Source organism: Eriocheir sinensis, chromosome 60 (genome assembly GCF_024679095.1).
Source record: "Eriocheir sinensis breed Jianghai 21 chromosome 60, ASM2467909v1, whole genome shotgun sequence".
Lineage (NCBI taxonomy): Eukaryota > Metazoa > Arthropoda > Malacostraca > Decapoda > Varunidae > Eriocheir > Eriocheir sinensis.
The window spans coordinates 3,754,449-3,780,975 of NC_066568.1; the positions used below are offsets into that span (position 1 = coordinate 3,754,449).

At 45.8% G+C, this 26,527-nt stretch overlaps 2 protein-coding genes and 4 long non-coding RNA genes across 11 annotated transcripts; 4 read left to right on the forward strand and 2 right to left on the reverse strand.

The window, feature by feature from the left end:
* The first annotated feature begins 2,969 nt into the window (after positions 1-2,969).
* On the forward strand, positions 2,970-16,075 carry LOC126985749 (ESF1 homolog). Of its 3 annotated transcripts, none has more exons than XM_050840995.1 (11): positions 2,970-3,117; positions 3,571-3,756; positions 4,907-5,315; positions 5,859-6,133; positions 7,482-7,767; positions 8,878-9,092; positions 10,055-10,240; positions 11,116-11,640; positions 12,587-12,769; positions 13,557-13,709; positions 15,841-16,075. In XM_050840995.1, exons 2-11 carry the CDS (start codon positions 3,571-3,573, stop codon positions 15,970-15,972), a joined length of 2,550 nt encoding a protein of 849 aa, XP_050696952.1. In that variant the 5' UTR covers positions 2,970-3,117; the 3' UTR covers positions 15,973-16,075. The 3 variants fall into 3 exon arrangements, with proteins under 3 accessions (XP_050696952.1, XP_050696953.1, XP_050696954.1); XM_050840996.1 differs by lacking the exon at positions 13,557-13,709 and adding an exon at positions 15,145-15,297; XM_050840997.1 differs by lacking the exons at positions 12,587-12,769; positions 13,557-13,709 and adding exons at positions 14,154-14,333; positions 15,145-15,297.
* On the forward strand, positions 6,203-7,441 carry LOC126985778 (uncharacterized). Of its 2 annotated transcripts, none has more exons than XR_007739023.1 (3): positions 6,203-6,283; positions 6,482-6,778; positions 7,274-7,441. It is a non-coding gene; the product is annotated as an uncharacterized LOC126985778 (long non-coding RNA). The 2 variants fall into 2 exon arrangements; XR_007739022.1 differs by lacking the exon at positions 7,274-7,441 and adding an exon at positions 6,977-7,142 and having other exon boundaries at positions 6,207-6,283.
* LOC126985783 (uncharacterized) lies at positions 11,648-12,550 on the reverse strand. Its single transcript, XR_007739029.1, has 3 exons — positions 12,457-12,550; positions 12,216-12,351; positions 11,648-12,072 (listed from the first exon to the last, which is right to left on the reverse strand). It is a non-coding gene; the product is annotated as an uncharacterized LOC126985783 (long non-coding RNA).
* Positions 16,076-16,672: 597 nt separating the features above from the next.
* Positions 16,673-25,174, reverse strand: LOC126985762 (carboxypeptidase B-like). 3 transcript variants are annotated; one of them, XM_050841092.1, is made up of 11 exons: positions 25,007-25,174; positions 24,272-24,378; positions 23,323-23,504; positions 22,828-22,975; positions 21,190-21,347; positions 20,461-20,554; positions 19,661-19,863; positions 18,538-18,622; positions 17,763-18,098; positions 17,502-17,626; positions 16,673-17,426 (listed from the first exon to the last, which is right to left on the reverse strand). In XM_050841092.1, the coding sequence occupies exons 1-9, from the start codon at positions 25,066-25,068 to the stop codon at positions 17,905-17,907; spliced, it is 1,233 nt and encodes a 410-aa protein (XP_050697049.1). In that variant the 5' UTR covers positions 25,069-25,174; the 3' UTR covers positions 16,673-17,426; positions 17,502-17,626; positions 17,763-17,904. The 3 variants fall into 3 exon arrangements, with proteins under 3 accessions (XP_050697049.1, XP_050697048.1, XP_050697047.1); XM_050841091.1 differs by lacking the exon at positions 17,502-17,626 and having other exon boundaries at positions 17,627-18,098; XM_050841090.1 differs by having other exon boundaries at positions 17,502-18,098.
* LOC126985773 (uncharacterized) lies at positions 17,441-17,765 on the forward strand. The gene is made up of 2 exons (XR_007739013.1): positions 17,441-17,591; positions 17,730-17,765. It is a non-coding gene; the product is annotated as an uncharacterized LOC126985773 (long non-coding RNA).
* On the forward strand, positions 21,367-22,821 carry LOC126985781 (uncharacterized). Its single transcript, XR_007739026.1, has 3 exons — positions 21,367-21,667; positions 21,987-22,074; positions 22,184-22,821. It is a non-coding gene; the product is annotated as an uncharacterized LOC126985781 (long non-coding RNA).
* Positions 25,175-26,527: the final 1,353 nt, after the last annotated feature.

Consider the following 26,527-nt stretch of genomic DNA (forward strand, 5'->3'; position numbering starts at 1 on the left):
CGTGGAAAAAAATGGATAGGGACGTTACTTTTGAAGGTTATGTTAATATAGCTTTTTTCTCTCGTTTTAATGGTGTAGGAAGTTTAGGAAAAGTAAAATAGCCAATAAAAGACCCAGAAAGTACAAAAACGAAGAAAAAAAAGTGAGGAAGGACGTTGAAAAAAATGGATAAGGACGTTACTTTTGAAGGTTATGTTAATATAGCTTTTTTCTCTCGTTTTAATGGTGTAGGAAGTTTAGGAAAAGTAAAATAACCATTAAAAGACCCAGAAAATACAAAAAAGAAGAAAAAAGTGAGGAAGGACGTTGAAAAAAATGGATAACTTTACTTTTGAAGGTTATGTTAATATTGCTTTTTTCTCTCGTTTTAATGGTGTAGGAAGTCCAGGAAAAGTAAAATAGCCAATAAAAGACCCAGAAAGTACAAAAAAGTAAATAACTCCATCGGGGTGTAAGCGACGTCAACAAACCCACGTGGAAGGAAGGTGGCGAGGTAAGCAGATGACCTCACATTTTTCCCTTATTTTCCTCTATCCTTGTAGCCAGGCTCTTATTTCCATTACCTGAGGATAGAGGGATTAATAAACTATGTGGGGGATGGTCGGGTAATTATCTAAGGCGGCCGTGGTATTATTTAGGGGAGGTTACATTAGCTGGCTGTCATAATTAGTATAGAATTACACCCATTTCTTTCCACGGGGTTCATAGGTGTTGGTTCCGAGAGGTTTTTATGTGTGGTTCGCTGTTTATGTATTTGTTTAAGTTATATATCACTCGTTCTTGGGATGTTTGTTTTAGTTGCTTTTTCGTAGTTAAATTCCGCGCCATCCCCCGCCCGCCATTCTGTTATTAGTGTGAGATAAAAGAACGCAGTAGATTAAGATGAATAGGGAAAACAAGTGTAATGTTAGAAAGCGAGCGAAAGGACAGACATAAAAGGGAAAAGTAAAAAAAAAAAAAAAACTTAAGTGAAGAAGACCCAGGAAAAGAAAATAGGAAAGCAAAAGTTAAAGTGTACGGAAAAAACTAAGTGTGCAAAGTGAAATAGTTAAGTGTGAAGAAGCATCAAGAGGACCTAAAAGAAGCGATACAAAGCGGAACAGCTCAAAAGAAGAGGAAGAAAGAGGTGGGCGGGCAAGGAAAAGCAATGACCAAAAGTGATTCAAGCAACGAAAAAGCAAAGTCAGGGAAATAAAAGAACAGAAAAAACACATCAATTCAGAGTGAAGTGTATAAGTGACCGCTGTGAAGTAATTAAGAGCATGGTGTGAAGTATATAAGTGTTGAGGAGGAGGACAAGAAGCGATGCAAAGCGGAACAGGTTGAAAGAAGAAGAAGAAGAGGGTGGCGCGTGTGCACTGCCTTCGTATCTTGCAACAGCAGTAAATCCTTCACTCCCTTCCCTTCATCCTGCAGCGGCGGAGGGTGACTCATGAGGCAGAGGCCGCGCGGCAGGACAACGCAGCGGCCCTGTGAGGAGGAGGAAGATGTCCGCCGCTGAAGAAGAGGAGTGCCCCGAGTGTATCCCAGAGTTCCTCAACAACACCAAGGCGGCGGTGGACTACCTACGCTCCCTCAACGTGCTGCCCAAGCTTGTGAAATGCCCCATGTGCATGAAGGACTGTTCCCTGCGTGAGGACCAACAGATCTGGAGGTGCCGCCAGAGTTACCTGGTGCCCAAGACCCAGAAGCGGCGGCCGTGTGTCTTCAGCGTCAGCGACTACAGGGACACCTTCCTGCACCACGTCAACCTCGCGCCCTGGAAGGTGGTGCTGTTCGTCAACCACTGGCTCACTAGGGGCTGGAGTCCTGCGCAGGTGAGGGGGCTTCGTGGTGCAGTGGTTAGCACGCTCGACTCACCCGAGAGAGCCTATGGTTGGTACTGTCAGATGCTCCTACCCCTATCACCAACTATTTCCAAAGGCCAAAGATGAGGTTAATTGAGTTCTAATGAGTGCCCTTATAGGTTCACGGTACAGAAGAAGGACTCGGACTACCACCAGGGTCATAAAAGTACCCCTGGAAATGCCCTAAACTCCCACGAAAGACTAGTGAATTGCGTGTTCTTGGGCGCAGAAATGTTTACGAATATGGCCCTATGTCTTATTGGATTATGTTATGTTGTTTGATGAGTTTGGATAGGCTGACGCATTGGTTGGTGAGACCTTTCGGTTCTTTGCCTGACGGTTCACCCTAGCATGGCTCATAGGGGAAGGTCATCCAGGTAAGAAATCCAGGTAAGCCCGGGTTCGATTCCCGGGCGGAGTGGAAAATTTTGGGCGGCTTTTCCGATACCCTACGCCCCTGTCCACCCAGCAGTGAATGGGTACCAGGTATTAATCAGGGGTTGTGTCCTGTCTCTTATAATTCCTTCCCCTTCTGTCTCTCCGGCATATGACCACATGTTGCGCCGACTAAACGAAACTTTTTTCCTGCTCAGGTGACCAAGTGCCTGAGGATCTCCCACTGCACGTCCTACGATTGGCGGTTCATCTGCAGCCAGGTGACGGACTGCTGGTTTGAGAATCAGGAGAGCATCGGCGGGGAGGGCGTGGTGGTGGAGATCGACAAGACCCTGCTGGTGCACGAGGCCTCCACGGTGACCAAGGCGTGGCTCTTCGGGGGCGTGGAGCGTGGCACCCGGAGGAGCTTCACCGTGCCCATCCTACTGCCCAAGGGTGGCTGGCAGGAGCGGGGCACACTGCTCCCCCTCATCATCCGGTTCATCCGCCCGGGTTCAATCATCATCACTGATAACTGGGCGGCGTACAACAACCTCAACGACCACGGCTACACGCACTTCGTCACCAACCCTTCCAAAGACACAGTGCAGCCGGTGGATATAGACGTTAAGGTCCACCTCCAGAACATTGAGTGCCTGTGGACGGACCTGAGGGAGTGGGTGAAGCGGCCAGGCACCAAGAGCCAGTTCTTTTATCAGGGCCTGGCCAAGTTCCTCTTCATCAGGACCTACGAGGAAGACAACATCCTGGGACATTTTTTTGAGACCGCAGCGCAGCTTTATCCCCACCAGGGCGGCAATCGGCACAAGCAGCCGCCTTCGCGTGGCGGCTCAGAGGCGGCGGACTAAACACTTTGCTCGGCAGTGGTGGTAAGGTAGGTAGGCGGTTATTGACGTATATACTGTATTGATTGATGTAATGATGCTGGGTAAAGGTTGTGTTATTTTGTGACAGAAATGAGGTACAAAATCATGCAATTCACTACATTTGTCACCAGAAAAACATGAACCACATGAGAAAATCGTTGGTTGGGTGAAACTAAATTGTCCCTGGTAGCCTGGTAACATACACTCCCAGGTCTTTGCCTCTGTGGTGGATAGTGGAGTGTTTCCCATGTGGTATTGGTGTCCTGGATATCCCCTCCCAAGGTGCATGACTTTACATTTTTCCTCATTGAACTGTAGCAGCCACTCTTTGTTCCATTCCTGTAGCTTGGTGATGTCTTGTAGGAATTCCGCAGCCAAGGGGTAATGAATGCTACTATGTTGGAATAATGTTAGTATATCCTCTTTATCAAATCTATAACTCACACTTTATTCCCCGACAGATGGTGAAGCGAGGGAGAGGACCGCGGGGGGGGCCTAGAGGGGGCGGGGCGGACCTCCAAAAGGACCTGCAGCTGCTACAGTCCGACCCCAGGTTCGCCCATGTGGCCTCGGACCCCAAGTACCGACACATCCCAAAGAAGGAACGGAAAATCAAACTGGATAGTCGCTTCCACTCGATTTTGACCGTGAGTGTTATTTTTGTTGTTCATTTTATTCTTTTCTATTTTAGTCATTTTTTGCTGTTTTTTCAATTTTTTTGTGATTCTCCTTTTCTCCACCTCATATGCCTTTTTTTTTTAGTTCTTTATTATTTTCCATTTTCTTTTCCATTTTCTTTCTTTTCTGTTTTTGTTTTTTTGCTTTTTTCTTGTTCATTTTTGGTGAGTCGCTTTTCTCCACCTCATTTGACGTATTTTTTATTGTTCTTTATTATTTTCTATTTCTTTTTCATTTTCTTCCTCATCTCCTTTTTCCTTTCTCCTTCATGTCCTTCTCCCTTATGTGATTTTTTTTTATTATTTACATTTTTTCTACTTCAAGTTTTTATTTTCATTTATCATTTTATATTTTTACTTTATTTTTTATTGTTCTTATTTTTTTATTTTCTCGGGATTACGTTTTTTTTCTCTCTTTTTCTCTTTCAAGGTTGTGTCTTGGTGCTTGTCAGTTTTCCTCCCTTCCCTATCTATTCCAACCCTCCCTTCTTTTTTTGTCTTCTTTAATATTTCTGTCTTCTTCCATCTCTTTGTTCCTTTCTGTCTTCCTTTCTTCTTCCCATCCTTCTCTTTTCCCTTTTGTCTTTTCCTTCCTTACTTCCTTTTTTTCCATCTCTTTATCATTTTTCTTATGCCTGTATTGTGCTTCCCTGTTCTTCCTTACTTCCTCTTTTCCATCTTTATTTTTCTTATGCCTCAGCCTTCTCTCTTTTCCCTTTTCTTTGTTCCTTCCTTTTTGCATCTCTTTATCATTTTTCTTCTTCCCTTATTGTGCTTCTTTCCTCTTCTTCCTTCCTTCCTTTTTTCCATCTTTTTGTTTTTCTTATGCCTCAGCCTTCTCTCTTTTCCCTTTTCTTTGTTCCTTCCTTTTTGCATCTCTATCATTTTTCTTCTTCCCTTAATGTGCATCTTTCCTCTTCTTCCTTCCTTTCTTTTTTCCATCTTTACTTTTCTTATGCCTCAGCCTTCTCTCTTTTCCCTTTTCTTTGTTCCTTCCTTTTTGCATCTCTTTATCATTTTTCTTCTTCCCTTATTGTGCTTCTTTCCTCTTCTTCCTTCCTTTCTTTTTTCCATCTTTTTGTTTTCCTTATGCCTTTCTCGTACTTCTCGTCTCCCACAGGATGAAAAGTTCTACGAGAAATCCACTATGGACCCACGAGGACGCAAGGGAAACTACTCCACCAAGGAAGACCTGCTCAGATTCTACCATTTATCCTCGGATGAAGGCTCGGATGACGCTGAAGAGAAGGAGGAGGAGGAGGAGGAGGAGGATGAAGAAAAAGAAGAAGAGGAGGAGGAGGAGGCAGAAGATGAAGAAGAGGAGGATGAAGATGAAGAAAAGGAGGAAGATGAAGATAGTGGAGAGGAAAGCAATGGAAATCTGTATATTAGTATTGATGGAGAAGGGAAGAAAGATGGAGGAGTGAAGGAGGGAAGAACGTCTGAAGAGGAGAGTGAAAAGACGAAAGAGGACAAAGAGAAGAAGACGAAGAAAGAGAAAGGGAAGAAGAAGGGCATCTCAAAGAAAGGTAAAGTTTTTTTTTAATTAGTGGTATGATAATGGATTTGTATTATTTATCAATTTAATTATCATACGAACATCACGATAATATGATTAACCACATTATTTATTTATTTATTTTATTGATGAATGCCACAAGCCAATCGTAGTATGACTATTTTATATTAATTTATGCTTTTTATTTCTTACATTTTCCTTTCCCTTTTTCCTCCTTTTTTTCCCTCCTTCCTCCTTCCCTTCATCTTTTTCTTTCCCTCTCTTCCTCTTCCTTTCCATCATTTTTTCTTTCCTCTCTGCCTCCTTCATTCCTCTTTCCCTCCTATCCTTTTCTTAACCCTCTCTCGTCTATCCTTTCTTCCCTTCCTTCTCCATACATTCCTACCCTTCTTTCTTTTTCTATTTTCCTTCATTTTTTTGTTCCTTTTTTTGTCTTTTCTTTCTATCCTTCTCTCTTTCTCTTTACTCTTTTGTTCCCTTCTTCCTTTAATTCTTCCCTCCTTCCTTTCTTTCCCTCCTCCTCCTCCTCCTCCTCCTTCTCCCACCCTCACAGAAACCAAAGAAGAGAAAGACGAAAACAATGACAAAGAACAAGAAGAAGAAGACTCGAGCCACAAGAAGGAGAGGTCAGAGGTCACCGAGGAGGTCAGGTCGCGCCTCCAGGACCTGACGAGGGACTACGCCCGGGGTGGAGGTGACCTGTACTCCGATGACTCCTCGGATGATGACTCCACCACCACGGATGAGGATGAGGATGAGGACCTGGATGAGTTCGAGTGGGCGGAGCTTGACCAAGATGCCGTGTGGGATAATGAGGTGGATGTGGAGGTGAGAATGGGTGGAAGGGGTGGAGGAGAGAATGAAAAGTGGAGAGATTGAGGAAGGAAAGGAAAGAGAAAGGTATTGTGACATTAACCCGTCCGCTGCGATTGGCACGGATTTGGCCTTTACTGGTAGCCTGGTAACATACACTCCTAGGTCTTTCTCTGCCTCTGTGGTGGATAATGGAGTGTTTCCCATGTGGTATTGGTGTGCTGGATATCCCTTCACTGGTAGCCTGGTAACATACACTCCTAGGTCTTTCTCTGCCCCTGTGGTGGATAATGGAGTGTTTCCCATGTGGTATTGGTGTGCTGGATATCCCTTCACTGGTAGCCTGGTAACATACACTCCCAGGTCTTTCTCTGCCTCTGTGGTGGATAGTGGAGTGTTTCCCATGTGGTATTGGTGTGCTGGATATCCCTTCACTGGTAGCCTGGTAACATACACTCCCAGGTCTTTCTCTGCCTCTGTGGTGGATAGTGGAGTGTTTCCCATGTGGTATTGGTGTGCTGGATATCCCTTCACTGGTAGCCTGGTAACATACACTCCCAGGTCTTTCTCTGCCTCTGTGGTGGATAGTGGAGTGTTTCCCATGTGGTATTGGTGTGCTGGATATCCCTTCACTGGTAGCCTGGTAACATACACTCCCAGGTCTTTCTCTGCCCCTGTGGTGGATAGTGGAGTGTTTCCCATGTGGTATTGGTGTGCTGGATATCACTTCACTGGTAGCCTGGTAACATACACTCCCAGGTCTTTCTCTGCCCCTGTGGTGGATAGTGGAGTGTTTCCCATGTGGTATTGGTATGCTGGATATCACTTCACTGGTAGCCTGGTAACATACACTCCCAGGTCTTTCTCTGCCTCTGTGGTGGATAGTGGAGTGTTTCCCATGTGGTATTGGTGTGCTGGATATCACTTCACTGGTAGCCTGGTAACATACACTCCCAGGTCTTTCTCTGCCCCTGTGGTGGATAGTGGAGTGTTTCCCATGTGGTATTGGTATGCTGGATATCACTTCACTGGTAGCCTGGTAACATACACTCCCAGGTCTTTCTCTGCCCCTGTGGTGGATAGTGGAGTGTTTCCCATGTGGTATTGGTATGCTGGATATCCCTTCACTGGTAGCCTGGTAACATACACTCCCAGGTCTTTCTCTGCCTCTGTGGTGGATAGTGGAGTGTTTCCCATGTGGTATTGGTGTGCTGGATATCCCCTCCCAATGTGCAGGACTTTACATTTTTCTTCACTGAATTGTAGGAGCCACTTTTTGCTCCTCTCCTGTAGCTGGTGATGTCTTGTAGGAAATCCGCAGTCAGCCTGTTAAAAAACATTCCAACTCCCTCTCTCTCTCCAGGAAACCAATCGCATCGCCATCTGTAACCTGGACTGGGATCGGATCAAGGCTGCCGATCTCATGGTTCTATTCTCATCCTTTTGTCCGCTCGGAGGGTCCGTGCGCAGCGTCACCATCTATCCCTCGGAGTATGGGAAGAAGCGGATGGAGGAGGAGGATCGGAGCGGCCCACTGGAGCTGACTGGCAGGAAGAAGAAGAAGGGGGAGGAGGAGGAGGAGGTGGATGAGGAGGCGGAGGAATATTTTCGGTCGCTGAATTTGAAGGATTTGGATAAGCTTGAAAAAGGTGAGGTTTGTTTGTGTGTGTGTGTGTTTGTTCTGTGATACAATAGATTTTTTTGCTATTGTATTTTTATTTTTCAGTGTTATTTTCTTGTATTTCTCATTTCTCTATTTTTTTGTCTTTTATTTCTTATTCTTTTTCTTCTTTGTCTTTGTTTTCTTTGCACATTTTTGTTTTTTCTCCTTCATTTCCTTCTTCACTTCCCTTTTCACCTCTGTCTGTCTCCTTTTCTTAACTCTTTATCTCTTTCTCCTTTTCTCAACTCTATCTCTTCCTCCTTCTCTCAACTCTTTATCTCTTCCTCCTTCTCTCAACTCTTTATCTCTTCCTCCTTCTCCTCTGATTTCTCTATTTTCTTGCTCTTCTTCATTTATTTTGTTATTTATCTTTATTTTCCCTCTTTTCCCATAACCTCATTTTTTCATTTTCCTTCTTTCTCCTCTTTTTCTTGCCTCTCTTCCTCCTCCTCCTCCTCCTCTGATTTCTCTATTTTCTCATTCTTCTTCATCCACTTCTCTCTTTATTTTCCATCTTTTCCATCACCTCATTTTTTCATCTTCCTTCTTTCTCCTCCTTTCCTTATTTCTCTTCCTTCTTCTCCTTTCCTTCCTGTTCCCCTCACCTGGTCTTTCTCTCTTAATCACCTTTTTCTTTTGCTTTTCTCTCCATATATCCTTTCCTCCATCCTTCCTTCCTTCCTTCCTCTCCTTCTATTCTTCCTTTCTTCTCTCTATTTCTTCTTTATACCCTTCTTCCTTCCTTCCTCTCCTTCTATTCTTCCGTTCTTCTCTCTATTTCTTCTTTATACCCTTCTTCCTTTCTTCCTCTCCTTCTATTCTTCCGTTCTTCTCTCTATTTCTTCTTTATACCCTCCTTCCTTCCTCCTTCTATTCTTCCTTTCTTCTCTCTATTCCTTCTTTATACCCTTCTTCCTTCCTTCCTCTCCTTCTATTCTTCCTTTCTTCTCTCTATTCCTTCTTTATACCCTTCCTTCCTTGTATCTTTTTCTGTAACTCTTCATCCTTTCTTCCTTCCTCTCTGTTTTGTTTGTTTTTCTTTCTCTTTCTCTCTCCTTCCCCCCTCCCTTAACTTCCCGTCATCTCCGCACCCCAGGGAAGCTCGACCAACACAGCGGCGCCACCAAGCGAGACTTCGAGGCACTGCGACGCTACCAGAGGAATCGCCTTCGGTACTTCTACGCAGTGATGGAGTGCGACAGCGTGGACACTGCCCGTGGCCTCTACATGGAGTGCGACCGACAGCCCTTTGAAGGCGCTGGCATCCTCCTGGACATGCGATACGTGCCTTCGGACATGGAGTTTGATGAGGTGCGTGTGTGTGTGTGTGTGTGTGTGTTTACCTAGTTGTGGTTTTACGGGGCCTGGGCTTACGCTTGTGTGGCCCCGTCTCCGAATCCGTATTTGTCCAAGTTTTCCGTAATGTTTTGCACACTCTTCGCCGATACTACATCCTCACTTAGTCTGCTCCAAACCTCTCTTTGTCTCTCAAGCATCTTCCCTTCCTCAGTTTTTCACTATGTCCTCTTGTGTTCCTAGCGGTAATGTCTTCTCTTGGTATAACTCCTCGTTGTCCGCTTCTTCCATTTTGCTCAATAATTTGTAGATTTGTATTAGGTCTCCCCGTTCTCTTCTTTGTTCTAGTGTTGGTAATTCCATTCGTGTGTGTGTGTGTGTGTGTGTGTGTGTTTTTAGTTAGGTTTAGAGGTTGTTTTTTGCTTATTTAAATTCACGATGGTTTTGTTACGCTGTTCATTGTATCTATTATTTCTGATGTGTTGTATAGTTAGAATTAGTAGTGTTTGTTTTCCTTATCTGTGACCTATATGATTAAGTTCTGTGTGGTTAGTGAATAGTTCTGTGTATATTTCTTTCCCTTACTCTGACTCATATGTCTGTCTGTTTGTCTCACTCACACACTCACACTTCCTCCTTCCTCCTCACTTTCTTACCCCTTCCGTCACTCCCTTGCTCTGTTCCGCCTCTCCTCACTCACTCGATCGCTCATTCAACTCCTCACTCCCTTGCTGTGTCCCTTCTCTCCTCACTCACTCAATCGCTCATTCAACTCCTCCCTTCTCTCCTCACTCACTCAATCGCTCATTCAACTCCTCCCTTCTCTCCTCACTCACGCAATCGCTCATTCAATTGTTCCCTCCCTCCTCACTCTCCCCTTCACTCCCTCCTCCCCTTACCCTCTTCCTCACTCCCTCTCTCACCCAGTTCCTCCTCTCCCCAGTTCCTCACTCACCCACTCCTTCCCCCATCACCAGACGCCACACGATCTCTGCCGCGCGGTGCCACAGAGCTACAGGGCCAAGAGTTTCGTCACCACAGCACTTCAGAGCACACGGCCGGCACTGACCTGGGACGAGACTGACCCCGATCGCTCCAAGACCCTGAGCACGGCCATGGCACAGGCCCTCAAGGGTGGCACTGTGGGGGATGGTGAGCTGCGGGTGAGTGTTTGGTGGGGGGGTGATGGGGGAGAGAAAAAGAAGGGAAAATGAGGAAAATTGTTTGATAGAATGGTGTTGGTGAGACGGGAAAGGGAGAGAGAAGAAAGGAAAGAAAGGAGGAAGGAAAAGAGTAGAGGAGAGGGAAGGAGGGAGAAGGAAAGGGAGAGTAAAAGGAGAGGGAGAGAGGGAAATTGGAAGGGTGTGGAAGAGGAAGGGGAAGGAAAGGGAGAGAGAGGAAAGGAAAGAAAGGAAGGAGGAAGGAAAAGAGTAGAGAGGGAAGGGTGGAGAGACAGGAGGGAGAAGGAAAGGTAGAGTAAAAGGAGAGGAGAGAGAGAAATTGGAAAGGTGTGGAAGAGGAAGGGAGAGAAAGGTTAAGGATGTAGAAGAGGAAAGAGAAGGAAAGAGTGAGAGGAGGGAAAATGGGGAAACAAAGGGAGATTGATCGGTAAGGGGGAGGGAGAGAGTGTGAGGGAAGGGTATATTTGGGTGTGATGAAGGGTGAAGGGAAGGGAGGGAAATGAGTAATGATGTAAGGAAGAGAAAGGAGGAGGAGGAGGAGATAAAAAATAAAGAAATTGGTGGGGATGATAATTCTCCATATTTTTTTGGTATCATTGAAAAAAGCTCATGAAAATAAATAAAAAAAGGAAAAAATCACGGAAATGTGGAAAAAGTGAACTGTCGGAAATAAAACCAACACATAAAGTTTCAAATATCAAAACAACTTTAAAAATGAATCAACTACTATCCCATAAAATTCATGAACCCACAAAATGAAAAACACGAAAAACAAAACAAAAATTTGAGTACACATAACTATTTACAAGGCTGCCACGTACACGCTAAAATTAACATACTGAATTCCTCTCCTCCAGGATTTCTTAGCATCATCGAGCGAGGAGGAAGATGATGAGGAGAAGGAAGAAGAGGAGGAGGAAGAAGAGGACACCAGCGACTCAGACGGGAACGAAGAAGTTAAGTCCGCAAGAATCGCAAAATTCCGCGCTCTGATCCAGGAGATTGACGAGAAGGAGAAGAGGAGGAAGGATAAACAGATAGACATGGAGGAAATACTGGACGAGAAGGAGGAAGAGGAGGAAGAGGAAGAGGAAGAAGAGAACAAAAAAGTCACCCAATTAAACCCATTCGAAAAATACTTAGAGAAGAGGAACGCCAAGAAGAAGGAGAAGAGGAAGAAGCAGAAGAAAAAGAAGAAGGGAGAGGAGGAGGAGGAGGAGGAAGATGAGGATGCCATTTCCGATGATGACCTGCCGGATGGAGCGGATGACCTTTACTCTGACCCCTTCTTTGCGGATGAGCTGAAGAAAAGGGACAAGAAGAAGAAGAAGAAGATAGGGAAGGAGGAGGAGGAGGAGGAGGAGGAGGATACCAATGATAAGGTGAGTGAGTGATGAGATAATGAGGATAAAAATGTAGTTGTATTTGTTATTTTATTTATTTATTTTTGTTTTGTTTTTTTATGAGTAAGAAAAAATTGTGTGAAATGAGGAAAAAAAAAAGATGTATTTTTTTATTTGTTGATTTATTTGTTTTGTATTTTGATATTTTTTTTTTTATCATGTTTTAGAATTTTTATGATTTCCTCTTCCACCTCTTCCTCCTCCTCCTCCTCCTCCTACCTTCCTCTTCCTCCTCCTCCTCTTCTGCTCACTTCTTCCCCTTTTATCTTCCTCGTTCTCTTTCCTCCTCCTCCTCTTCCTACCTCCTTCCCTCTCCTCCTCCTCTTCCTCTCCCTTCTTCCCATTTTATCTTCCTCTTTCTCTTCTTCCCTCCTCCTCCTCCACATACCTCCTTCCCTCTCCCTCTCTTTCCTTCCTCTTCCTCCTCTTCTCCTCCTCTTCCCCTTCCTTTCCCTCTCCTCCTCCTCTTCCTCTCCCTTCTTCCCATTTTATTTTCCTCTTTCTCTTCTTCCCTCCTCCTCCTCCACATATCTCCTTCCCTCTCCCTCTCCTACCTTCCTCTTCCTCCTCTTCTCCTCACTTCTTTCCCTCCTCTTCCTACCTCCTTCCCTCTCCTCCTCCTCTTCCTCTCCCTTCTTCCCATTTTATCTTCCTCTTTCTCTTCTTCCCTCCTCCTCCTCCTCCACATACCTCCTTCCCTCTCCTTCCTTCCTCTTCTTCTTTCCCCCTCTTCCTCCTCCTCATTCCTCCTTCCCTCTCCCCCTCCTCCCTTCCTCCTCCTCCTCCTCCACATACCTCCTTCCCTCTCCCTCTCCTTCCTTCCTCTTCTTTCCCCCTCTTCCTCCTCCTCATTCCTCCTTCCCTCTCCCCCTCCTACCTTCCTCCTCCTCCTCCTCCTCCCCTCACCTCTTCCTCTTCCATTCAGGGCAATCTTGAGCTGCTGTTGATGGAAGAGGAGGAGGAAGACAAGAGGCACTTCAACATGAGGGAGATTATCAAGAGCAGCGAGGAAGACACCAGCAGGAAGAAGAGGAGGAAGAAGAACCTCAAGAAGAAGATGAAGGAGAAGCAGGAGGAGCAGAAGAAGAAGAAAGTTGATGATTTTAAGGTGAGGAGAAAAAAAAAAAAAAAAGAGTTAATTTAAATGCAGCACGGTGGTAGTAGACTTAAGTAGCGGGCTTTTTTTATTATTATTATTGTTTCCTTTTTTTGTGGCCTTGAGCTGTCTCCTTTGTTGTAAAAAAAAAAAAAAAAAAACAGCAATCGAGAAAATGCGCAGTGGAAATTAGTTATATAAGAAGTGCATGTGGTGTGTCAGGATGGGATGGGACAGCGAACGGAGTGGAGTGTGGAGTGGGTGGAGCCTGGTTCATTGAGGTGGTTCGGACATGTGATGAGAATGGGGGAGAATGAATTCGTGAAGAGAGTGTATGAGGGGAGGATTGAGGGAGGGGAAGACTGCCTGTGAAGTGAGTATTGGAGCGGGAGAGTTTGATGTAACAGGATTGAATGTGCGGAGAGGGAGTGCCAGAACAGGGAGAGATGGAGACACTTCCGCTGCAGCCACCCCCTGAAGGGAAGTTCCGGCGAGGGAGCAAAGTGTCGGAGGTATAGATAGATAGACTGGAAAATTAATAAGCGAAATAAATATACAGGTTCCACAAGTATAGACAGTTTCGTTTCATCTTTGTTATCCTCACGACCTCTATTTTTCTCTCCCTCTCGGCAGGTTAACCTCAGTGATACGCGCTTCACTTTACATTTAAGACCTTTGTTATTTTTTTCTCAGCAGGTTGAAAAAATAATAAAAAATATATACAGGGTCACCGAGTATAGACAGTTACGTTACGTCTATATTATCCTCACACCCCCTATTTTTCTCTCCCTCTCGGCAGGTCAACCTCAGTGACACGCGCTTCACCGAGCTCCTGACGGCTGGCGAGTACAACATCGACCCATCACACCCTCAGTTCAAGCGCACGAAGGCCATGGACGGACTCATCTCGGAGATACAGAAGAAGAGGAGATTGGAGAGCGGAGAAGAGGTGGTGAGTTGATTTAGTTTTGATTTATTTACTTGTTTTATTTGTTTATTTTCCTCTCATCTTTAGTTCCTTCATCTCCCCCTTTCTTCTACCTCTCTCTTCCTCCTTCCTCTTCCTCTCTCCTCTTCCCATTTTTTTTCCTCTTCTTCCTCCTCCTCCTTCCACATATCTCCTTTCTCTTCCTTTTCTCTCCTGCTCCCTCTTCCTTCATTCTTCCTCACTTCCTTTTTTCTCTTCCTCTTCTCCTCCTCCTCCTCTTCCTCTCCCTTCTTCCCATTTTATCTTCCTCTTTCTCTTCTTCCCTTCCTCCTCTCCCTTCCTCCTTCCCTCTTCCCTTCTTCTTCCCTCCTTCCCTCTCCTTTTCCTCTTCCTCCTCTTCCCCTCTCACCTTCCTCCTCCTCCTTCTCTTCTCATCCCCTCCTCTTCCTCCTCCTCCTTCCCATTCAGGGCAATCTTGAGCTGCTGTTGATGGAAGAGGAGGAGGAAGACAAGAGGCACTTCAACATGAGGGAGATTATCAAGAGCAGCGAGGAAGACACCAGCAGGAAGAAGAGGAGGAAGAAGAACCTCAAGAAGAAGATGAAGGAGAAGCAGGAGGAGCAGAAGAAGAAAGTGGATGATTTTAAGGTGAGGAGAAAAAAAAAAAAAAAAAAAAAAAGTTAATTTAAATGCAGCTTGGTGGTAGTAGACTTAAGTAGCAGGCTTTTTTTTTATTATTATTATTGTTTCCTTTTTTTTGTGGCCTTGAGCTGTCTCCTTTGTTGTAAAAAAAAAAAAAAAAACAGCAATCGAGAAAATGCGCAGTGGAAATTAGTTATATAAGAAGTGCATGTGGTGTGTCAGGATGGGATGGAGTGGTTTGGTATGGATGCGACAGCGAACGGAGTGGAGTGTGGAGTGGGTGGAGCCTGGTGCGTTGAGGTGGTTCGGACATGTGATGAGAATGGGGGAGAATGAATTCGTGAAGAGAGTGTATGAGGGGAGGATTGAGGGAGGGGAAGACTGCCTGTGAAGTGAGCATTTGAGCGGGAGAGTTTGATGTAACAGGATTGAATGTGCGGAGAGGGAGTGCCAGAACAGGGAGAGATGGAGACACTTCCGCTGCAGCCACCCCCTGAAGGGAAGTTCCAGCGAGGGAGTAAGGCGTCGAAGGTATAGATAGATAGACTGGAAAATTAATAAGCGAAATAAATATACAGGTTCCACAAGTATAGACAGTTTCGTTTCATCTATATTATCCTCATGCCCTCTATTTTTCTCTCCCTCTCGGCAGGTTAACCTCAGTGATACACGCTTCACTTTACATTCAAGACCTTTGTTATTTTTTTCTCAGCTGGTTGAAAAAATAATAAAAAAATTTACAGGGTCGCCGAGTATAGACAGTTACGTTACATCTATATTATCCTCACACCCCCTATTTTTCTCTCCCTCTTGGCAGGTCAACCTCAGTGATACGCGCTTCACCGAGCTCCTGACGGCCGGCGAGTACAACATCGACCCGTCGCACCCTCAGTTCAAGCGCACGAAGGCAATGGACGGACTCATCTCGGAGATACAGAAGAAGAGGAGATTGGAGAGCGGAGAAGAGGTGGTGAGTTGATTTAGTTTTGATTTATTTACTTGTTTTATTTGTTTATTTTCCTCTCTTCTGTAGTTCCTTCATCTCCCCCTTTCTTCGTCTCTGCTTCGTCTTCCTTCGTTCTTCCTCTCTCCTCTTCCTTTTTTTACCTCTTCTTCCTCCTCCTCCTTCCACTTTATTTCTCTCACTGCCTTTTCTCTTCCTTTCTCTCCTGCTCCCTCTTCCTTCATTCTTCCACACTTCCTTTTTTCCACACCTCTTCCTCCTCCTCCTCTTCCTCTTCTTACCTGCTTCCCATTCCTCATCTTACCTTCTTCCTCCTCTTCCTACTTCTGCCCTTTCCTCCTTCCCTCTTCCCTTCTTCTTCCCTCCTTCCCTCTCCTTTTCCTCTTCCTCCTCTTCCCCTCTCACCTTCCTCCTCCTCCTTCTCCTCTTCTCATCCCCCTCCTCTTCCTCCTCCTCCTCTTCTCATCCCCTCCTCTTCCTCCTCCTCTTCTCATCCCCTCCTCTTCCTCCTCCTCCTCTTCTCATCCCTTCCTCTTCCTCTTCCTTCAGCCTGGTGCCAAAAAGCCTCACTTGGAAGAGGAGACCAAGAGGCACCTGGAGCTCGCCTCGTTAGTGCAGCGGGTCAAGAGGAAGACAGGTAAGGGGAAGAGGGCGGCCAAGAGGAGCGACCCGGACACCTGATGACTGTACTTTTTGGGGCGACTGAACTTTTTTTGGGCCGGGTGATAAAAGTGTGATAAAAGTTTAAGGGAAAAATGTTAGATAATAAAATGTGAGAAAGTTGTTTGTGTGTTTTATTTGTGTGTGTGTTTGTTTGTTTCTTTGGGTTTGAATGATTTGTGATTTTTTTTTATTTTTTTTTATTATTACTTCTTATTCAGAGAGAGAGAGAGAGAGAGAGAGAGAGAGAGAGAGAGAGAGGCCAAGATGAACGCAAAAGAAAGTATATATTTTTTTTTAATGTGATTTTTTCTTGGTTTTCTTATCCATATTTTTTAATTTTACTAGTCGGATGCTATTTCAATATTATGGTGTGCTTAGATTAATTGTTGTACCTTATATAGAGACATGGGCAGGGTGGGAAAGGAGAGAGAGAGAGAGAGAGAGAGAGAGATGGGGACAAGATGAAAGGGAAGAATAGGGAGATGGAAGGCGGTATGAGGAGGAGGAATAGAGAGGAGACAATAAGGAAGAGGATAGAGGAAGAGGGAGAAGAGAGGAAAAAAAGGAGGTGAAGGAACTAAAGAGGAAAGGAAAAACAAGTCAAATCAACTCGCCACCTCCAATCTCCTCATCTGTATCAATCATTTTCTTAAGTTTGGGGTAAAAAGAGCCAAAGAAAACTGACAAAAACAAACGAAATAAGGAAATCAAACCTCAATTAGCCAGTCTGCGTGAGTTTTATTGATATTTTCTCCCCCTATAAGAAAAAAAATGAAGCAGGTAATAAAAATAAACTGATTGCTTAGGTCTTGAGGGATCTTGAAATTTCTTTGCGGCGTTGCTCTTTTGTTTTGAAGCTTCGAAGCACAAACTCGAGACAACAGCTGGCGCAGATCTGGAGGTGGCGGTGTAGGACAGTAGGAGGTGGTGTTATCCTTTGGTGGTGGTGGTGGTGGTTTGGGGTGTCCTATGATGCTTCCCAAGTGGTCAAGGATGTTATAAGGACGCGCAGAGCTGATGGGACCTTGCTATGGGGTAAGTACGAGTCTTTTCATGAGGTTTTTAGGTCTTTGCTATATTTGTTTACTCTTATTTGGTGACCTTTTCTTCGTTTTTTCTGTCTGCTTTGCCCTAGAGCTGATGGAGTCTTGCTATGGGGTAAGTACAAGGCTTTTCACTATGTTTTTAGGTCTTTGCTATATTTGTTTACTCTTATTTGGTGACCTTTTCTTCGGTTTTCTATCTCTGCTTTGCCCTAGAGCTGATGGAGTCTTGCAATGGAGTAAGTGCGGGTCTTTTCACGATGTTTTTAGGTCTTTGCTATATTTGTTTACTCTTATTTGGTGACCTTTTCTTCGGTTTTCTATCTCTGCTTTGCCCTAGAGCTGATGGAGATTTGCTATTGGGTGAATTCAAGGCTTTTTAATATGTCTCATGGTTTTTATTGTGGGTTTTTACTCTGTTTTGGTGATCTTTTCCTTGTTGAAGGCTTTTTAGGATGTTTTCAGGTGTTCATTATGTGTGTTTACTCTGTAGCCATTGGTGACCTTTTCCTTGTTTCTTCATCCTTGTTGCCCAGTAGCGCTGATGGGAGTCTTGCCATGGAGTGAGTTGAAGGCTTTTTATAATGTTTTCAGGTCTTTATTGTGTGTGTTAACTCTGTATTGGTGACCTTTTCCTTGTTTCTTCATTTTTGTTACCCAGTAGCGGCGTCTGTGTAGCGTTAATGGAGTCTTGCCATGGAGTGAATTGAAGGATTTTTATGATGTTTTCAGGTCTTTATTGTATGTTAACTCTGTATTGGTGACCTTTTCCTTGTTTCTTCATTTTTGTTGTCGTTTTCATTCCACCGCCTTCTGTTCTTACTCGTTCTCATTCTTGTGTGTTTAACCTTCCTACAGTTCTCTTTCTTCATGTTCTCTTCACCGCCACGTACGTTCTTCGTCCTTCTTACTTGCTGTACGTGTCCTTGATGAAGTTGGCCACGACGAGGAGGCCCTGGAAGGTCTCCTCACCCGAGGGAATGATCTGGCTGGCGGGGAGCAGGAACCCGAAGTTGCCGGTGTCGCGGAGCTCAATCGTGTAGGCGTACTTGACTCCAGCCACGCCCTTGGCCCAGTCGTCTGAACCTCCGGCGGCAGCGTCTTTGGGGAGGGAATGAAGAGGGATATTAGAGACATTATAGGACTGGAAAAGGAGTGAGAGGAGTTTGGAGGAATGAGGACGCAGAACGGTCAATGCGATTTTTAGAGACGTTTTAGGACTGGAAAAGGAGTGAGAGGAGTTTGGGGGAAAGAGGACGCGGAACAGTCGATGCGATTGTCAAAGGAAGCTTGTTGCAGTTGCGGATGTTTCGGTTTGAGGAAAAAGAAGAAAAAAAAAGAACTACCAATGTTTGTAGCTACATGGCCTCGCTTGAATAGCTATACCGTTATTTCTAGTCCTTTAGAGAAGATGGTGGCATGTCAAACACGAAGAAGAGGAGGATAGGAGAACATAGATAAAACAACGAAGGAGAGGAACATGACATCAGAAACAAGAAAGAAGGAAAGGAACTGTACAAACCAACCCGACCCGACTCACAGATGGTGTTGGTGGAGGACCCAATCTCGTACGTGGTGCCGTAGACAGCGGTGAGGGCAGAGACGGCATCCTGGGCGAGGTTATCCTGAAGGGGAGACGAAGGAATAAGTAAAGTTGCATACGCCATATAGCTGCGCGTGGCCCCAGTGCTCATCTCCGTAGCATTAGCCCTTGAACCTGAAGGACACTAAACATAACTGCTGAAGGAGGAGGAGAAGGAGGTTGTTGGTAGTTAGAAATGCTGAAAATAAAAGAAAAATGAAGTCCCTGAGATTGAGTGTAGGAGAGAAAACGAACATTGGGAGATAAAAAGGAGGAAATACGGAGTTGGAGAGAGAACATGAGACGCTAAATATAACTGCTGAAGGAGGAGGAGAAGGAGGTTGTTGGTAATCAGAAATGCCGAAAAAAAAGGAAAAATGAAGTCCCTGAGATTGACTGTAGGAGAGAAAACGAACATTGGGAGATAAAGAGGAGGAAATACGGAGTTAGAGAGGATGAGATAAAAGTAAACAATATATATCGGGTAGTTAGAAGAGAGAGTGCCTATTATGAAAGACTTCAGGGAGTTTAATATATGAAGGGAGAACGAATAATTATGAAAAAAGAAAGAAGAAACGGGGTTTGAAAGAGAAAAGACATCAAGGAAGGTTAAAGAAATATGATAGGGCGTTTAGAAGAGCAAAGACAGAAGGAAAATGAGAGATGAAGAACTTGTGAGGTCGGGCGGCGAAATGTGTAATAATTAAGAATATGCCCCTAATCCCTAATAAGAATATGACCCTAATCCCTAATCCCTAATAAGAATATGACCCTAATCCCTAATAAGAAGATGCCCCTAATCCCTAGATCCCTAATAAGAAGATTCCCCTGATCCCTAATAAGAATATGCCCCTAATCCTTAATAAGAAGATGCCCCTAATCCCTAATAAGAATATGTCCCTAATCCCTAATCCCTAATCCCCTAATCCCTAATAAGAATGTGCCCCTAATCCCTAATAAAAATATGTCCGTAATCCCTAATAAGAAGATGCCCCTATATAATCCCCTAATCCCTAATAAGAATATGACCCTAATCCCTAATCTCCTAATCCCTAATAAGAATGTGCCCCTAATCCCTCACCAGGTCCTGCCAGTCGTCGGGGAGGGCGGAGGTGTAGCCCCAGGGGTACATCCACAGCTGGGAGTAGGAGTGGAAGGTGAGGTAGGCCTTGACGGTGGAGGCGTACCGGTTGATCTGGTCCCTCACAACCTGCATCTCGACCTCTGAGAATGGCGTGGGCCCGGCGTACGTTTCAGCGCAGGGGCTGCTGGACGCGCCGACCTCTGAACGGGAAGGGGGAAGGGTGTTAGCAGAGGTCAGTGATTGAAAATATTGAGTGAGAGTGTCAGCAGGAGAGACTGAAAGAAAAGGAATCGGTGAGGAGGTGAGAAAAAAATAAGGTAAAAGTTGCGAGTATCAGGAGAGGACTTGAAAGGACAGGTCAGGTCAGGTCAAAGGAAGGACAGAAAGGAGAGAGGGCTAGAAGGAGGGAGGGGGTAAAGGAGATGTCGACGAAGGTTAGGGAGGTGGGCGAGGGGGGGAAAGGGGTCGACAGAATGGTTCGGAAAGGGAGACAAAGGATAGGAAGAGGGCGGGGTGAGGTTTACAGGAGGGGAGAGGGAGGGAGGGGGCTAAAGGAAATGTCGACGGAGGTTAGGGAGGTGGGAGAGGGGGGAAAGGGGTCAACAAAAAGGTTCGGAAAGGGAGTCAAGGGATAGGAAGAGGGCGGGGTGAGGTTTACAGGAGGGGTGAGGTTTACAGTAGAGGAGATCGAGAATTAGGGAGCACCGGAGGGCAGAATGGGCCTAGCAAGAGGCACACATCACGGCAGCCACTATAAATAAATTCGCCTGCCCCACTAACGACAGGTGCCGACTCACCCATCCAGTGGTGGTCCCAGTTCCTGTTGGGGTCAGCTCCCACGCAGCCCAGCGCGGAGTCGGTGGGGGAGCGGGTCTTTCGCCATAAACGATCCTGGGGGAGAGATGGGGAAGATGGACTAAGGGGTGGGGAAGAAGGGGAAGGAAGGGGGTGGGGAAGAAGGGGAAGGTGAGGGGATGGGGAAAGGCTGATGGAAGGGAAGGAGGGGATGGGGGAACTTTTTAAGACCTTAATTTGAACTTGAGAGTGAAATGAGTGCAAGGAAAGGAGGAAAGTGAAAGGGGGAACTGCTTCAAAACCTTTCCATTTGAACATGAGAGTGAAAGACCTCGAAGAAAAGCAGATAATAAAAATATAGGAACTGTTGCAAGAGTCTCCATTTGAGCTTAGAAGTGAGAATGACGTGGAAAAGAAGAATGGCACTGAATTTAAGAAGCATTTCCAAGCCTTAACTTCCATTGGAGCATGCGTGAAAACAGTTGCTACAGGAGAGGACCTATCAAAAAGTGATATAGGCCTTGAAGAAAAACAAATAAAGGAACTGTTATAAGTCTCCATTTGAACCTAGAAGTGAGAAAGACGTGGAAAAGAAGAATGGCACTGAATTTAAGAAGCATTTCCAAGCCTCAACTTCCATTCGAGCATAAGGGAAAACAGTTGCTTAAGGCCGGAGAGGACCTACCAAAAAGTGACATAGGCCCCCCAAAAAAGGAAGAGGAAGTACTTACGTCGGAGAAGGTGTAGGCGTATCCGTCGGGGTTGATGGCCGGCATAACGTAAAAGTTGACGTTGGAGAGAATGTCATCGTAGGTCGCGCTGTTGGTGACCAGTTCGTTGACCATGAAGGTGACGGTGGCGGGGGAGATCCACTCACGCGCGTGGATGCCTGCAGAGGGCGAGGGAAAGGGGGGGGGGGGTGAGAAGGAGGCGAGGAAAGGGGGGTCAAAGTTATAGGGGTGAAGGGTGGATGGGACGAGAGGCAATGATGGAAAGGAATAGAGAAATAGAAAAGACCAAAAGATGAGAATGAAGGAATGAAGAAAGGAAGAAAAAGTTATAGGGATGAAGGGTGGATGGGACGAGAGGCAATGATGGAAAGGAATAAAGAAATAGAAAAGACCAAAAGATGAGAAAGAAGGAATGAAGAAAGGAAGAATAAAAGGAAGAAGGAAAAGAAATGTCGCTATTGATGATTATATATGCAAGGTATGGAAAGGAATAAAGAAATAGAAAAGACCAAAAGATGAGAAAGGAATGAAGAAAGGAAGAAAAAGTTATAGGGATGAAGGGTGGATGGGACGAGAGGCAATGATGGAAAGGAATAAAGAAATAGAAAAGACCAAAAGATGAGAAAGAAGGAATGAAGAAAGGAAGAAAAAGTTATAGGGATGAAGGGTGGATGGGACGAGAGGCAATGATGGAAAGGAATAAAGAAAAAGACCAAAAGAAGAGCATGAAGAAAGGAAGAATAAAAGGAAGAAGGAAAATAAATGTTGCTATTGAAGATTATAAAATTATATGCAAGGTGGTTAATGCAGGAAAGGAATAAAGAAAGAGAAAAGTGAACAATAAAATGAAAAAGAAGAACTGAAGAAAGAAAGAAAGAATAAAAGGTAGAAAAAAAAAGAAAAAATAGTGCTACCAATGATCATATATGCAAGAAAGGAATAAAGAAAAAGTGAACCAAAAGAAATGAAGAAAGAAGACAAGAAAGAATAAAAGGCAGGAAAAAAAAGAAAAATAGTGCTACCAATAATCATATATGCAAGAAAGGAATAAAGAAAAAGTAAACCAGAAGAAATTAAGAAAAAACAAGAAAGAAAATTATGCTACTGATGATTATATGTTCAAAGTGGCTCAAGTCGGCAGTTTCACCACCACCGACCCGAAAACGAAGAGAAGGTGAGGGTTACGGGACGAGGCAAAGCGGCGCGGGTAGGTCACTCTTACCCAACACTGCCAGATTGTCTTACTCAGCCTCATATTTACCGACTTCCGACCCAAAAACTGTCTCGTGGACCCCAATAAGGAGATTCACTTGTAATTATCGCTAAAATAGTTTATTCCTAATGTTTCTTGGCAATAGTTAGGCGTCAGAAACCGGTAAATACTATGCTCTGAGTACGATAATCTGGGAACGGTGCTCTTAGGGCCGTATTTTAAGACACCATCGCTTCTCACATCAACTATTTCTAAAGACCAAAGAGAGGATCAATCGGGTTTTCATGAGTGTTTTTTAAGGTTCATGGCACAGAAGAAGGGTTAAAGTACCACCAGGGTCATAAAACTACCCCTGGAAAGGCCTACAGCTCCTACGAAAGCCATGTCAAATATGTGAACTTGGGCGACGAAATGTTTTAAAATACCTCCGTCGATGAAGATTCCGGGCTTGTCGGCGCCGCCCTTGCCGATGGTGAGCAGGTTCATGGTGCGACCCTCGTAGGAGGTGCCCACGGCTTCGATGCTGCAGAGTGTGGGATAAGTGGAGACCAGGGAGGCGAGCCAGTCGTTGATCTGAGAAGGAAGGAAGGGAGCGTTAAAAGGGGCTATTACACTGGGCAAATTTTCCGTGGATCTTCTTCTGTCAAACCACGATTTCCGCTGGCGTGGTTCTCATATTTCCGTGGTTTTCTGACGTGTCCACGATCTTCTAAAGCTACGGTAGATTTCAAAGAAGGACGAGGGTAATATTATTCACCATCAGCAGCAGCAATAACAAGAAACAAATGAGAACCACGCCAGCGGAAATCGTGGTTTGACTGAAGATCCACGAAGGAAGAGAGGAGAAAAGGAGAGGAAGAATGGGAGTATAGGAGAGAGGAGGACAGGGAAATGAAAGGGCAGTCCGCCAGTCCGCTCACCTCGTCGTAGGTGTGGTACGAGGTCCAGTCCATGGCCCGGCCGTTGCTCCTCTCCTTCTTCTGCTCCTCCACCAGGCGGCCAACGTCCCCAAGGCGCAGCTCAGCCTTCAGGCCGCTACGGTTGAAGTGGGCGGCCAACTTGGGCAGCTGCTGGGCGGTGACCATCACGTCCACAGGGGCACCTGGCCGGGGGGAAGGGTGCAGCGTGGTGAAACTGTTCCTTGAGGCAAACAACTCCTTGAAACTGTTCCTTGAGGCAAACAACTCCTTGAAACTGTTCCTTGAGGCAAACAACTCCTTGAAACTGTTCCTTGAGGCAAACAACTCCTTGAAACTGTTCCTTGAGGCAAACAACTCCTTGAAACTGTTCCTTGAGGCAAACAACTCCTTCAAACTATAGTGAAACCAAATTGTCGAGTCCGTTTTGGCGTTGGCTCCCGCGGGTCCATTCCTCCCCTCTGCTCTGCCACACAGTCCCAACACCTATTTTTTCCTCTCATATGTTACCTATAGCTTACATATGAAAGGAGGAGATAGGTGTTGGGACTGTGTGGCAGAGCAGAGGGGAGGAAAGGACCCGCGGGAGCCTACGCCAGACCGGCCTCGACATATTTGGAAGACTATAAGCAAGGAACATAAATCCTTCCGCAATAAAGTCACAGCAATGGACAATAGCGATGCGTGAGTGACCTTTACTTATACTTAATGGCGTCACATCCAGCAGCCTCTCACAGTATTCCCTCAGCGACCCTTTACTGGAAGCGACAATCATAATGGAACGGAAGATTCGTAGAAGGCAAAAAGATGGCCATACTCTTTTAACTACGACGTCTCCTTTCTTTACAAACACTGGTCCTACCCCCCCCCCCCCCCACCCCGCCCCCACCCCCGTTGCGCAGCGTCGCGTGCCAAATCGGGTCAACGGAGCGCGCGCCAGCAGGCTACTCACCCACGCCGCGCGGCTCGCTCCAGAAGTCATAGTCGCCGCCCTGGAGCAGCTGCACGAGGAAGCGCAGCTGCGTCTCGGTCTGTGGCACCACCCTCAGCACCTTGGCCCTGGGGAGGAGAGGAGGGGTTAGAAAGGAGGGAGAAGAGGGGATGAAGAAGGGGAAGGAGGGATGGAATAAAGGGGAGAGGGCTCGAGGGAGGGAAGGGACTAAAGATGATGTTGACGGAGATTAGGGAGGTGGAAGAGGGGGGAAAGGGGTCGACAGAGAGGTTCGGAAAGGAAGTCAAAGGATAGGAAGAGAAGGTGAGGTTTACAGGAGGGGTGAGTTAGGGACTTCTCATTCTGCTTTCTTTTACTGGAACAACGAGCTTTTTTGTGTTTTTTAGTTTCTTTCCCCTTAACCTGCCTCCCTTGCTGTAAAAAAACAAAAGGTGAACACACAGACTCACCCATTGAGGGGAAGAAAGGGAAGAGGGCAGGGGGAGGGAGGGGGCTAAAGGTGATGTTGACGGAGGTAAGGGAGGTGGGAGAGGGGGGAAAGGGGTCGACAGAGAGGTTCGGAAAGGGAGTCAAAGGATAGGAAGAGAAGGTGAGGTTTACAGGAGGGGTGAGTTAGGGACTTCTCATTCTGCTTTCTTTTACTGGAACAACGAGCTTTTTTGTGGTTTTTAGTTTCTTTCCCCTTAACCTGCCTCCCTTGCTGTAATAAAACAAAAGGCGAACACACAGACTCACCCATTGAGGTCCCTGGCGGCGGCCGCGGCCACCACTAGCGCCAACACGAACAGAGTCTTCATGGTGGAGTGGTTCACTCTGCCCCCACACTCTCCTTTTGTACCCGCCCCGTTGCTTCGCGGCCTGGGTGTTTTCCACTCATTGCGACAGGTGGGGCCTCTCTCAGGTACGGTCAGGTGTACGTAAAGTTACCGTCACCTGAGAGCCGCCCGTGGGAATCAAAGGGTGGTGCCAAGGTTAAGCCGCGTCATCCCACCAATTAGCCATGGGGGGTCAGTTTTTTTTTTTTTTTTTTTTTTTACAGCAAAGGATAGTTCAAGGGCGTAAACAAAAATAAAACACTAATGAAAAAAAAAAGCCCGCTACTTACTGCTCCTGAATAGATTACAGAGGAGTGGCCAAAAAAATAAATCAGTTTCAGGAGGAGAGGTGTCCTGATACCCTCCTCCTGAAAGAGTTTCACCGAAACGGCTAAGAGAGGATGACCAAGAGTCAGTTAAGAGCAGTGTTGTGCGCACTACCTGCTAAAAGTAGTGGCACTACCTCTGCCACTACTTCAGTCAAATTGTAGTGGGACTGCCGCTAATGGGTAGGCGGTGGCCGAAGTGATAGCGTACTGGACCCACATTCGCCGCGTGATGGACGACGCGGGTTCGAATCCTCACGCTACCACTCGGATTTTTCGGTCACCGCCGAGTGGCTTAAAACTACCCACATGCTGTCCTGAAGACCACCCATCAACCCGGACTCTAGAGGAAGCCGTCCAAGCGAATCAAGTACGAGTTCCGGGGGGCAGCATGAGCCAATGCAAGATGGCGCCACTATAAACACTCGCCTGCGCCAGAACGGGCTGGGCCGACCATCAGGCCCCACCTGGAAGAAGCCTTGGGCCGACCATCAGGTCCCACCGGGAAGATGCCTACCGGCGCAATAGGCAACAACGTAAAAAAAAAAAAAAAAAAAAAAAAAAAAAAACGCTACTCATTTCCAAATGTAGTGCACTACCGCTACTACTGCCGCTACCGCTACTTGTGAACAATAAGTACTGAAAAAACATAATTGTCTTTTATGCATATTGTTACGTTCCGCGTCCTTGATAGAGTACTGAGTAAGTCACTTTACACTTCCTGTACGTGAGGCTACAAGATTCACTCACCTCCCTCGGCTGTGCTAATTGACTCACCCAGTCTTTACCAGTTTCCAAGGCTTCGTGAGCCGTGATAAGGAATATCCACGAGTGACTAATCACTTATTGATACCTTCGAAGGTACTGTACGTGTACCCATGGCAGGGACAGGCAGGAGTACACTTTCTTGACATTTATTGCGCCAAGCAGGAGGATACTATACGTCTGACTCTCGTTGGTGTCACTCAAACACTGTCCCATGCCTCGAGGCAAAGTTGTAGGCTTGTTCACCAGGCTGGTCAGTGAAAGAGGATGAAAGCCAAAGCTGGTGGTGAACATTGAAATCTCCCAAGATGGAGATTTCAGCGAAGGGAGAGTGGGTCAAGATGTGCTCC